This window comes from Oncorhynchus keta, chromosome 14, assembly GCF_023373465.1.
Source record: "Oncorhynchus keta strain PuntledgeMale-10-30-2019 chromosome 14, Oket_V2, whole genome shotgun sequence".
Taxonomy (NCBI): domain Eukaryota; kingdom Metazoa; phylum Chordata; class Actinopteri; order Salmoniformes; family Salmonidae; genus Oncorhynchus; species Oncorhynchus keta.
Genome location: NC_068434.1, coordinates 76,357,012 through 76,370,390, shown reverse-complemented (window position 1 = coordinate 76,370,390; position 13,379 = coordinate 76,357,012). Strand labels below are relative to the sequence as shown.

Genomic DNA, 13,379 nt, shown 5'->3' with positions numbered 1-13,379 from the left:
TACTTGGAGAAAAAGTATCAATAAAATAATATTGATTTCTCCCCAATCAATAACCTTTGCCTTCAACTATGTCACTAAGCGTCATTGACGAGTACCTTAACACCGTACAGGGAAGGCAGAGTGAGAGGGAGTAGCCTAAACAGTAAGAAATAGGGAGCGTGTGGGACAGGCTGACACCGCCTTACCTCCACCAGCTGCATGAGGTTCTGGAAGAACTCCTCCTCGTCGATGCTGAGCTTGCCGTTGTGGTAGATGATGCGGTAGTGCTCCACCTTGCCGTCACAGCTGACACACAGGGTGTAGTCCCCAGGGTAGTTGGTGCTCTCCCTCGCCAGGAACAGACCCGTCTCTGGGGGGTAGAGGAGGAGCTCTGCCTGCTCCCTCGTTATCTTACCATGGAACCATCTGGAGATGGACACGAGAAGGAGAGGAGAGAGGGAGAGGGACAGGAAACAGAGATAGGGTCTGCGTGGACTACAGAAAATTACCATACCAAGGTCATCAAAAGGGCAAAAATACCATTTATAAGTCGAGGGGAGATCTACTCATTATTGCTAGCGTGCAATATATATATATATATATATATATATATATATGCCATTTAGCAGACGCTTTTATCCAAAGCGACTTACAGTCATGTGTGCATACATTCTATGTATGGGTGGTCCCGGGAATCGAACCCACTACCCTGGCGTTACAAGCGCCATGCTCTACCAACTGAGCTACAGAAGGACCACAATGTAACGCATACAAAGCCCTGTATTAAAGAGTTGATAAACAGTCAGTTATAGACAAGTTAAAGGGGACAACAGCAGTAGATCAGCATAATGTAAGGCAGTGGCATTTCTAGGCAGTTGTACTTAGAGCAGTGGAGTGAGTCTGTCTGTGTCTCAAGGAGCCAGTGAGAAAGTGCCTTGGCGTAAACAGGAAACGCAGACACAGAAAAACACACATGGGCAGGCAGAGACGGAAACTGACACAGGCTCTGCAATAACAGGAAAATGCAAAGCAGCTCAGGGCAGGCAAGGCGCAAGGCAGGGTCTACCAGACCTCTCTATTCATAGAGAGGAGAGAGGCTTTTAGAGAGAACAGCACAGTGGCTCTCATCCCCTCAGAACAGTCTATGAAACCTGCCCCCGGCTGACCACAAGGCAAGCTGCAGGACACTGGACTTAGAAAGTTCTCTTAGGGAAAACACACGTGGTTCCCTTCTTTGTTTTGCCTCAAGCTATTAAACACGGCCTCCATCTCACCTCATGTACAAGATCTACAGGCTTCTACTGGATAAACTCCACCCCTTGCTTGGCGTTTTCCTTAAGATCATTCATCTCTTATCTGTAGTAGACCCTAACACAGAATCCCCCAGCAGTATGGAAACAGGAGCAGTAGGAGGTCCACAGGGGTCTCTCTGGGGGCTGGTGAGTTAAGGGTAATCAAAGTGTGTAATTGATTTACACAGTTCCCTTCCTCCCTCCGTTGCCCAGCACAAAGACAGACAGAGCAGGGCCTGTGCAAAGCGGCTTAATGCGGAGGGAGGATTGAGTTGATTAGATCAGCGGAGCTGCTTCTCCATGGACAGCAGCCTCCTTAACTCCCATTAATCTGAGAGCAGGCGCAGTAAGCCAGCAGTCAGCCAGACACTGAGTAACCAACAGCCAAAACACAGGAGGAGCACACAGAAGCTACCAGCCAAACATATGACCAACCAGTCAGACTATTTAATGAGGAAGCAGGGCATGTAATATGCCATTTATATGTTTCAGTTTGTGCCATTCACTAGGGAGAACAGGCTGCTAGAAGTAAGGGGGAAATAGAGTAAGGAAGGACAGTGGGGAAGGAGGTAGGAGAGAGAGACTGCAGTGAGCAGGGGACGGAGGCCTTTTGCCAGTATTCTTTAGGGTGGTGCTGTCACCCCACCTCCCTTCCAACAGAGTGGATGATTTCCAGCAGGTGGCAGCAGTGAGCTGTGAGGTCAAAGAGCAGCATCTCTCAGGGTGTGGAGATCAGACCCAAGAACACAGCTGACACTGTTAGTTATATAAGCCAACAGGGAGTTTTCCCCAAGACATCTGTTACCAATTCATAATAACATAATAACAACAACCCCCCTCAGACTCACACCACTAACCACTCCTCTCAGGGGATCCACAGGGCTGATGTATTATTGGCTGTATTTACAGAGAGTTTGCTCTCTTACAGCTGAAGGAGAGTAGGAGGGCAGTGGACTCTGCCCAGTCCCTCCACTGGTGACCTCTACTTCATAAGGACAGCAAACCCACTCACTCCCTCTAGTCAGTTCCCTGTCCAGTGGAGTAGCCTTGCCTTTGTCTTCCTTGTAACACTTGACTGGTTGCCCTTCACCACACAGCTTGAGCTTTCCTCTCCTCAGCTGGGCAGTTAAGCTCAGAAGAATGAGATGTTGGGGGAGAGAGTCTGCAGTGTGTGTTGTGTGTGTGTGTGTGTGAGAGAGACACACACCATCAGTGTGTTTTGGTCCAACACGTTTGAGTGCATAAACATCAGCCTTGTCCTGTGTGTGTGTGTGTGAGTGAGATAACTGTGATTATCTCCTGGCCTCCAGTTTTATACCATTTGCATAAGTCTAATTTTTTTCCTCTTTTGAAATAGCTGGCCCTTCAAAGAGCCAGATTCAAATCGGAGCGGCACTTAGCCCCACCCACATTGGCAGGCAGCCACCCAGAGAGCAGACGGGACAGAGAAGAGGCGGTAAAAAAATAACAAATATTACCAACGTCTCCTGTCAGGCCTTTGTAACACCCCCCCTTCTAATGAACTAAGGACCATAGTCATACCTTTAATATACAGTGAAACATGGGAACCTCTCACAGGTAAGGGTACATCTTATGTGACAGAGCAGCAAGGTCCTATCATGTACTTACGGCATAAGACTGAGTTTTCCCCCTGACTTGACCCCTTCCCTTTTCTGGACGTAGTTAGCTGGGATGGTGCCCTCTCTGCCCACTGTGTTCTTCGCTTTGTACCAGTTGGGATCCTGAAATAGCAGCAGAAACACCCTTTAACCTCTACGGGATCGGTGTACTAACGTAGGCTATGTGATTAGCATGAGGATGTAAGTAACAAAACATTTTCCCAGGACTTAGAAATATCAGATATGGGCAGAAAGCTTGAATTATTGTTATTCTAACTACACTGTAAGATGTACAGTAACTGTTACTGTGAAATAATAACATGCTATTATTTGAGGAGAGTGCACAATTATGAACTTGAAAATGTATTAACAAACCAATTAGGCAGTCTTGATACAACATTTTGAACAGAAATGCAATGGTTAATTGGATCAGTCTAAAACTTTGCACATACACTGATGATCTAGTGGCCAAAATCTATATTGTGCCTGGGCTGGAATAATACATTATGGCTTTCTCTTGCATTTTAAAGATGGTACAAAAAAGTATGTGTTGTCTTTTACCAGATCCAATGTGTTATATTCTACTACATTAATTTCACATTTCCACAAACGTCAGTGTTTCCTTTCAAATGTAATCAAGAATATACATATCCTTGCTTCAGCTCCTGAGCTACAGGTGTCATTTTAGGTGAAAATTGAAGAAAAAAAGGGTCCAATCCTTAAGAGGTTTTAACACCGTTGTATAATACCTGTATAACTACACAAGTCCAGCACTATAAGGGTTTTACACTTACATTTCCACAGTTTGGAAAGGTGAGCCGTGCTTACCCTGGTGACTCCAATTATGGTCAACACATCTCCTTTACAGAAAGGCAGGTCCTGTTCATTCGTCGACTGGAAGTTGTACTTGGCTACACACTCTGTGCCAGGCAACCATGGCACCTAGGTCACGAGTGAAGAGGAGAGGCGCTGTTATAAAGGCTGAGATTGACTACAGTGAAAGGTTACAGATGGTCATAGCTTGGACGAGTGAATAGCATTTACGTCGTCGTTGACACTCTAGGGAGAACTTCAATTGCAATCGGGTTAAAATAACACATAACAAGCATTTAAAAAACGTCTACTATTCAAATCTTAAATAAGCATGCACCATTCAGAAAATGGTGCATGCTAAGAACAGATATAGCCCTTCGTTCACTCCAGACCCGACTGCCATTGACCAGCACAAAAACATCCTGTGGCGTACTGCATTAGCATTGAATAGCCCCCGCGATATGCAACTTTTCAGGAAAGTTCAGAACCAATATACACAGGCAGTTAAGAAAGCAAAGGCTAGCTTTTTCAAAAATAAATTTGCACAAACTCCAAAAAGTTCTGGAACACTAAAGTCCATGGCGAATAAGAGCACCTCCTCCCAGCTGCCCACTCTACTGAGGCTAGGAAACACTGTCACCGATAAATCTATGATAATTTCAATAAGCATTTTTCTACGGCTGGCCATGCTTTCCACCTGGCTACCCCTACCCCAGTCAACAGCTCTGCACCCCCCAGAGCAACTTGCCCAAGCCTCCCCATTTCTCCTTCACCCAAATCCAGATAGCGGATGTTCTGAAAGTGTTGCAAAATCTGGACCCCTACAAATCAGCTGGGCTAGACAATCTGGACCCTCTCCTTCTAAAATTATCCACCAATTGTTGCAACCCCTATTACTAGCCTGTTCAACCTCTCGTAACGTCTGAGATCCCCAAAGATTGGAAAGCTGCCGCGGTCATCCCCCTCTTCAAATGGGGTGACACTTTAGACCCAAACGGTTACAGAACTATATCTATCCGACCCTGCCTTTAAAAAAAGTATTCGAAAGCCAAGTTAATAAACAGATCACTGACCATTTCGTACCTTCTCCACTATGCAATCTGGTTTCCGAGCTGGTCATGGGTGCACCTGAGCCACGCTCAAGGTCCTAAACGATATCATAACCGCCATCAATAAAAGACAATGTGCAGAAGTCTTCATCAACCTGGTCAAGGCTTTCGACTCTGTCAATCACAACATTCTTATTGGCAGACTCAACAGCCTTGGTTTCTCTAATGACTACCTTGCTTGGTTCACCAACTACTTCTCAGAGTTGTGTGTCAAATCGGAGGGCCCGTTGTCCGGACCTCTGGCAGTCTGTGGGGGTGCCACAGGGTTCAATGATGCATCGCTAGCAGCTGTCTTGCTGCTGGTGATTCTCTGATCCACCTCTACGCAGACGACACCATTCTGTAAACTTCTGGCCCTTCTTTGGACACCTAACAAACCTCCAGATGAGCTTTAATGCCACACAACTCTCCTTCCATAGCCTCCAACTGCTCTTAAATGCAAGTAAAACTAAATGCATGTTCTTCAACTGATAGCTGCCCGCACCCACCCGCCCGTCTAGAATCACTACTCTGGATGGTTCTGACTTAGAATATGTGGACAACTACAAATACCTAGGTGTCTGGTTAGACTGTAAACTCTCCTTCCAGACTCACATCAAGCATCTCCAATCCAAATCTAGAATCGACTTCCTATTTCGCAACAAAGCATCCTTCACTCATGCTGCCAAACATACCCTCGTAAAACTGACTGTCCTACCGATCCTAGTCACCATAGCAGCACCCACCCGTAGCACGCGCTCCAGAAGGTATATTTCAATGGACACCCCCAAAGCCAATTCCTCCTTTGGCCGCCTTTCCTTCCAGTTCTCTGCTGCTAATGACTGGAACGAATTGCAAAAATCACTGAAGCTGGAGACTTAGATTTCCCTCACTATAGTTAAGCATCAGCTGTCAGAGCAGCTTACAGATCATTGCCCACCCAACTACCTCATCCCCATATTTGTGCCAGCAGCATACCACCCTGCATACCACTGCTGGCTTGCTTCTGAAGCTAAGCAGGGTTGGTCCTGGTCAGTCCCTGGATGGGAGACCAGATGCTGCTGGAAGTGGTGTTGGAGGGCCAGTAGGAGGTACTCTTTCCTCTGGTCTAAAAATATCCCAATGCCCCAGGGCAGTGATTGGGGACACTGCCCTGTGTAGGGTGCTGTCTTTCGGATGGGACGTTAAACGGGTGTCCTGACTCTCTGAGGTCATTAAAGAACCCATGGCACTTATCGTAAGAGTAGGGGTGTTAACCCTGGTGTCCTGGCTAAATTCCCAATCTGGCCCTCAAACCATCACGGTCACCTAATAGTCCCCAGTTTACAATTGGCTCATTCATCCCCCTCCTCTCCACTGTAACTATTCCCCAGGTAGTTGCTGCAAATGAGAACGTGTTCTCAGTCAACTTACCTGGTAAAATAAATACTTTTTATTTTGCTCCTTTGCACCTCAGTATCTCTACTTGCACATTCATCTTCTGCTCGTGTTTAATTGCTAAATTGTAATTGTTTCGCCACTATGGCCTATTTATTGCCTTACCTCCATAATCTTACTACATTTGCACACACTGTATATAGACTTTTCTATTGCGTTATTGACTGTAAGTTTATTTATTCCATGTGTAACTCTGTGTTGTTTGTATCGCAATGCTTTGCTTCATCTTGGCCAGATCGCAGTTGTAAATGAGAACTTGTTCTCAACTAGTTAAATAAAGGTGGCGGGGAAAAAAATAGCTACACTGGTTTGTCCTACACGCTGTTCAGACCATATAGCATGTGGGCCTATTCTTTAGGCATTAACTGAGGCTCCTACATCTAAACGGTGGTGTTGTGGCATTAGTGTTGTAAATAGCATCTTCACAGGAGTCATGGTTGTATGTTATCAGCTAGAGGCAATGACAGTACACAGCAGCGTGTGTGTGTGTGTGAGAGACACAAGGTGTCCAAAATGGCACCATTTTCCCTGGAGGCTCTGGTCATAAGTAGTGCACTATATGGGGAATAGGGTGGGACGCAGCCACTATCCTCATATAACCTGTTGTATTCCTGAAGCAATGCTCTACACACAGCTCTCTGTATGTCTGATATCGTTATCGGGACACACATCCCTCAATCATTTCCTGATAGGAGTCAGAGAGACGAGCGTCACAGAGGGAGCGATGTGAGAGTTATGTACTGTTGTGTGCCAAAGATTAAAATAATTTGGGTTGATAAGCAAATGTGAATATGGGAGATGCAAGGGGGTTGTAATCATGCTTTGTGGCTGCTGGCAGATGAAAAGCAGAAGCACTAATGTCAGTCAGGAAATATGACACGTCTGGAAGGGGCACGGCACATTAGAATGTGTGTGTGTAAGTAGGATGCGTGCGTGCATTAGTGATTCATGGGTCAACTCATAACCTGCAGTCCCCGTGGTTGTATCTACGGGGCAGGCGCGTTTAGGGTCATGACATATTGTGTGGATGAAGGTGGGTTGGGTTGAATAAAAGAGAAAACAATACCTTTAAAAGAAAAGAAAAAGAACAATGTAGAATTCTTGTGCATTTTATAATAACAGGCTACACTGGTTCTCTTTCATTACTTTAGGCTGTCAGCCTGAGCTTCAGGGCCCAACTGTACGTGCGTCAAATCGCCTATACACTAATCACAAAATTATTTTGGGAACAGGCAGAGAAAGTTGGGAGTTTAATTCAATAAGAGAAAAGCTGCGAAATGGAAAGCTGAAAATAAAGAGAAGAGAGGTCCAGAGAAGTAATGTTTGGGAAAGCATTGGTGACGTGGTAAGAGGATGATAGCAGTGTTCTGTGTGATGGCTCTGTACAAATTTGACAGTCACAAGACTGGGGACATCAAATATGCCTATGGCACATCAAGGGAACTATTGTTCAGATGGGTTCAATGGAAAATTAAATCTGGACACTAACCTCTCATAGCCTTATTATTAACACCTGCAGAATTAAACATTTCTTGCAGTAAAATGATAGCCCAAATGTAGGCAACATTTTTACTCAGGAACAGGAGTGGATAAATATGATTTCTTTCTTTCATCTAGTGAGAATGCAAATGCACAGTTAGACGGCACCTCTTCATGCGGTATATTTGTTGGAATCATAAAAGCTGATAGTATTACAACCACATAAGATTTCAGTTCTGCTTGGGTGCATATTTTATCAGAAACATGTTGGACCGTTTTCATAGCTTTCGATTTCAATACAACGGGTCAAACTTTGCACAGAAAATCTTCTGTTTTGAGTTTTAAATTAAAATAAAAAAATCCACCCAACCAGTCCCTAAACATCTTTGCTCTGCAAAAGAAGCAGGGATGACAGAACTTTTACCGATGTCAACTAGATTGAAGCATTCATTCTATCGATTTATGACAATATTATGTTGAGCAAGGATTTATTTTGTCTTCTCCGGCAGTGATTCTCAACCAGTGCATGGTTATAAGTGGGTTGTAGGTGGTGCCCCCCCCCCTCCCCCCATAAAAAAATAAATAAATCAAATAGCTTATAACATTTATGGGGGTAAAAATGTTTACATTTTTTATAATTTAATCTCAGATGTTTTTCTTCAATCACAGTATTTTCAATATTGAGCTATAAGCAGAACGATTGTGGTCTCAAACCTGCGAGTTTATAAACCATCATCAAGAATATCGGTCTCTCTGACAATTTTTCTTGGGTCACAAAAACTATATCTATTTTGCCAATTGGATTGATCCCCTCTACCACACGGAACCCCACTAATCTACTAACAGAAACACACGAAATGGCTAAAAACTGAACACCGTTCTACGCTAGCTTGCTGCCAATGGCCCGGCTAGCTGTCTGAATCGCCGTGACCCCAACCAACCTCACTACTAACTGGACCCTTATGATCACTCGACTAAGCATGCCTCTCCTTAATGTCAATATGCCTTGTCCATTGCTGTTCTGGTTAGTGTTTATTGGCTTATTTCACTGTAGAGCCTCTAGCCCTGCTCATTATACCTTATCCAACCTTTCAGTTCCACCACCCACACATGCAATGACATCACCAAGTTTCAATGATGTTTCGAGAGACAATCTCTCATCATCACTCAATACCTAGGTTTACCTCCACTGTATTCACATCCTACCATACCTTTGTCTGTACATACTTGAACCTATTTTATCGCCCCCAGAAACATCCTTTTACTCTCTGTTCCGGACGTTCTAAACGACCAATTCTCATAGCTTTTAGCCGTACCCTTATCCTACTCCTCCTCTGTTCCTCTGGTGATATTGAGGTGAATCCAGGCCCTGCAGTGCCTAGCTCCACTCCTATTCCTGCGGCGCTCTCTTTTGATGACTTCTGTAACCGTAATAGCCTTGGTTTCATGCATGTTAACATTAGAAGCCTCCAAACTACAACATTTTCAGGCAAGATAGAACGGCCAAAGGGGGCGGTGTCGCAATCTACTGCAGGCTACTCTGCAGGCTACTATCCAGGTCTGTACCCAAACAATTTGAACTTCTACTTTTAAAAATCCACCTCTCTAAAAAACAAGTCTCTCACTGTTGCCACCTGCTATAGACCACCCTCTGCCCCCAGCTGTGCTCTGGACACCATATGTGAACTGATTGCCCCCCATCTATCTTCAGAGCTCGTGCTGCTAGGCGACCTAAACTGGAACATGCTTAACACCCCAGCCATCCTACAATCTAAGCTTGATGCCCTCAATCTCAAACAAATGATCAATGAACCTACCAGGTACCACCCCAAAGCCGTAAACACAGGCACCCTCATAGATATCATCCTAACCAACTTGCCCTCTAAATACACCTCTGCTATTCTCAACCAAGATCTCAGCGATCACTGCTTCATTGCCTGCATCCGTAATGGGTCAGCAGTCAAACGATCTCCACTCATCACTGTCAAACGCTCCCTGAAACACTTCAGCGAGCAGGCCTTTCTAATCGACCTAGCCGGGGTATCCTGGAAGGACATTGACCTCATCCCATCAGTAGAGGATGCCTGGTTATTTAAAAAAAAAATCCTTCCTCACAAGCTTAAATAAGCATACCCAATTCAAGAAATTTAGAAGCAGGAACAGGTATAGCCCCTGGTTCTCTCCAGACCTGACTGCCCTTAACCAACACAAAAACATCCTATGGCGTTCTGCATTAGCATCAAACAGCCCCTGTGATATGAAACTTTCCAGGGAAGCTAGAAACCAATACACACAGGCAGTTAGAAAAGCAAAGGCTAGCTTTTTCAAGCAGAAATTTGCTTCCTGCAACACAAACTCAAAAAAGTTCTGGGACACTGTAAAGTCCTTGGAGAATAAGAACACCTCCTCCCAGCTGCCCACTGCACTGAGGATAGGAAACACGGTCACTACCGATAAATCCACTATAATTGAGAATTTCAATAAGCATTTTTCTATGGCTGGCCATGCTTTCCACCCAGCTACCCCGGTCAACAGCACTGCACCCCCCACAGCAACTCGCCCAAGCCTTCCCCATTCCTCCTTCTCCCAAATCCAATGAGCTGATGTTCTGAAAGAACTGCAAAATCTGGACCCAAATCAGCCGGGCTAGACAATCTGGACCCTTTCTTTCTAAAAAATGATCTGCCGAAATTGTTGCAACCCCTATTACTAGCCTGTTCAACCTCTTTCGTGTCATCTGAGATTCCCAAAGATTGGAAAGCAGCTGCGGTCATCCGCCTCTTCAAAGGGGGGGGACACTTGACCCAAACTGCTACAGACCTATATCTATCCTACCCTGCCTTTCTAAGGTCTTCGAAAGCCAAGTCAACAAACAGATTACCGACCATTTCGAATCCCACCATACCTTCTCTGCTATGCAATCTGGTTTCAGAGCTGGTCATGGGTGCACCTCAGCCACGCTCAAGGTCCTAAACAATATCTTAACCACCATCGATAAGAAACAATACTGTGCAGCCGTATTCATTGACCTGGCCAAGGCTTTCGACTCTGTCAATCACCACATCCTCATCGGCAGACTCGATAGCCTTGGTTTCTCAAATGATTGCCTCGCCTGATTCAAACTATTTATCTGATAGAGTTCAGTATGACAAATCGGAGGCCCTGTTGTCCGGGCCTCTGGCAGTCTCTATGGGGGTGCCACAGGGTTCAATTCTTGGACCGACTCTTCTCTGTATACATCAATGATGTCGCTCTTGCTGCTGGTGATTCTCTGATCCACCTCTACGCAGACGACACCATTCTGTATACTTCTGGCCCTTCTTTGGACTGTGTTAACAACCCTCCAGACGAGCTTCAATGCCATACGACTCTCCTTCCGTGGCCTCCAATTGCTCTTAAATACAAGTAAAACTAAATGCATGCTCTTCAACCCATCGCTGCCTGCACCTGCCTGCCCGTGCAGCATCACTACTCTGGAAGGTCCAGTCTTAGAATATGTGGACAACCACAAATACCTAGGTGTCTGGTTAGACTGTAAACTCTCCTACCAGACTCGCATCAAATATCTCCATTCCAAAGTTAAATCTAGAATTGGCTTCCTATTTCGCAACAAAGCATCCTTCACTCATGCTGCCAAACATACCCTTGTAAAACTGACCATCCTACCGATCCTAGACTTCGGCTACGTCACTTACAAAATAGACTCCAATACCCTACTCAATAAATTGGGTGCCATCTGTTTTATCACCAAAGCCCCATATACTACCCACCACTGCGACCTGTATGCTCTCGTTGGCTGGCCCTCGCTTCATACTTGTCGTCAAACCCACTGGCTCCAGGTCATCTACAAGACCCTGTTAGGTAAAGTCCCCCTTATCTCACCTCGCTGGTCACCATAGCAGCACGCACCTGTAGCACGCGCTCCAGCAGGTATAGCTCTGGTCACCCCCAAAACCAATTCTTACTTTGGCCGCGTCGCCTTCCAGTTCTCTGCTGCCAATGACTGGAACTACAAAAATCTCTGAAACTGGAAACACTTATCTCCCTCAGTAGCTTTAAGCACCAGCTGTCAGAGCAGCTCACAGATTACTGCACCTGTACATAGACCATCTAATTTTGCTCCTGCACCCCCATTATTTCTATCTCTACTTTGCACATTCTTCCACTGCAAATCTACCATTCCAGTGTTTATTTTTCTTTTTTAAACATTTGTTGTTTTTACTTGCTATATTGTATTTACTTCGCCGCCATGGCCTTTACCTCCCTTCTCACCTCTTTTCCTCACATTGTATATAGACTCATTTTTCTACTGTATATTTGTTTTACTCCATGTGTAACTCTTGTTGTTGTATGTGTCGAACTGCTTTGCTTTATCTTGGCCAGGTCGCAAATGTAAATGAGAACTTGTTCTCAACTTGCCTAAATAAAGGTGAAATAAAAAATACATTTAAAAAATATGCGCAAAATGTTATTGGGCCTCTGATTTTCACATACAGTTGGATGGGTTATTAGCAATTGCGAGCAGGGGTGAACAAACAGTTGACTTTCGCACTACTAGCATGTGCAGGTGTGTTCTCCTCTCACCTGGATCCCAGACATGGTAAAGGGGGTGTGGGAGGTGTCCTCAGGCAGGTGTCACTGGTCAGCTGGCACCATCAGAGCTGCAGGACAACAGAAGAGAAGATAGTCAACCTCTGACAGACTAACACCACATTGGAGCAGGATGTATGCTCAACCTGGTAGACAACCACATGTGGTCTGGTCAGTAAGCATAAGAGAACCAGATTCAAAATGTTACTCTGGTTAGTTCTATTAAACAGCATTAATCTGCAGTTTACTGTATGTCAACTCCGTAGCTGTGAATAAGCTTCACATGCAGAGGAAAAATAGTCTACTGTCACTACCTTGTTTTTCAACCAATGTGCATGAACACTGGCACAACCTCATCTACTGCAAAAAAAAAACAACACTTCATGTGCTGTTATAGACTGCAATAGCCTACGTACTAGAATTTGTGAAATATAGGCCCCCAAAAAATAAAGACTGCTCTATGCAGATAATCATTTCTAAGCGCTAATAATTGCAACTCTCCACGGTGACCTTCAGAGCGAGGTGAATGCATGAGAGTTGATCCTCCCAAAGGAAATGAAGCCTCCCTCTGCCTGTTGTCCACTGCTCAGATCGCTAAAGCTAAACCCACCACTTTCTCATCTCATCTGTGTCAGGCAAAGCGCTGTGCTTGTGAGAGCTGAATGATCTGTATTGGCTGGAGGTAGCCGACCCTACAGTGTTTCTACCTACAGTAGACGGGCAGTTCTGAGAGAGCAGTATGTAGGCTAGGCTACAGTATGCAGGGCTGTAAGAGAGCAGTACGGTCTGTATCAGCTGCATCTTGGCTACATTAGTGAGCAGTATGATCTGTTTTGGATGGATCTAGGCTATAGTATGCAGGCAAAACACAGCAGATGTCGGGCCTGAAGTGTGTCTCTGTGCTCTGTCCCTGAGGATGAGAAAGAGGAGGAAGCCAGAGAAAAGACTAGAGGCACACACGGCATGGTCAATTCACCACAGGAGGGCCAGTACAGTATCTCAGAACCTCATCCACTGCCTCTCAACTCAGGCCGGCCGAGAACAGGAAGTAAGGGGGAACTGGAAGTGGCTGACTCGTATCT

At 45.1% G+C, this 13,379-nt stretch overlaps 1 protein-coding gene across 2 annotated transcripts in view; it reads right to left on the bottom strand.

Moving 5' to 3' along the window:
• Positions 1-13,379, bottom strand: part of LOC118370888 (tyrosine-protein kinase CSK-like) — a 45,897-nt gene that overhangs the window by 4,296 nt on the left and 28,222 nt on the right. For both annotated transcript variants that reach the window (XM_035756112.2, XM_035756113.2), the window contains exons 2-5: positions 12,292-12,368; positions 3,719-3,832; positions 2,901-3,013; positions 186-405 (exon numbers count right to left, since the gene is read on the bottom strand). In XM_035756112.2, the coding sequence (XP_035612005.1) occupies positions 186-405; positions 2,901-3,013; positions 3,719-3,832; positions 12,292-12,306 (462 nt within the window). In that variant the 5' untranslated portion in view covers positions 12,307-12,368. The remainder of the gene's footprint in view (positions 1-185; positions 406-2,900; positions 3,014-3,718; positions 3,833-12,291; positions 12,369-13,379) is intronic.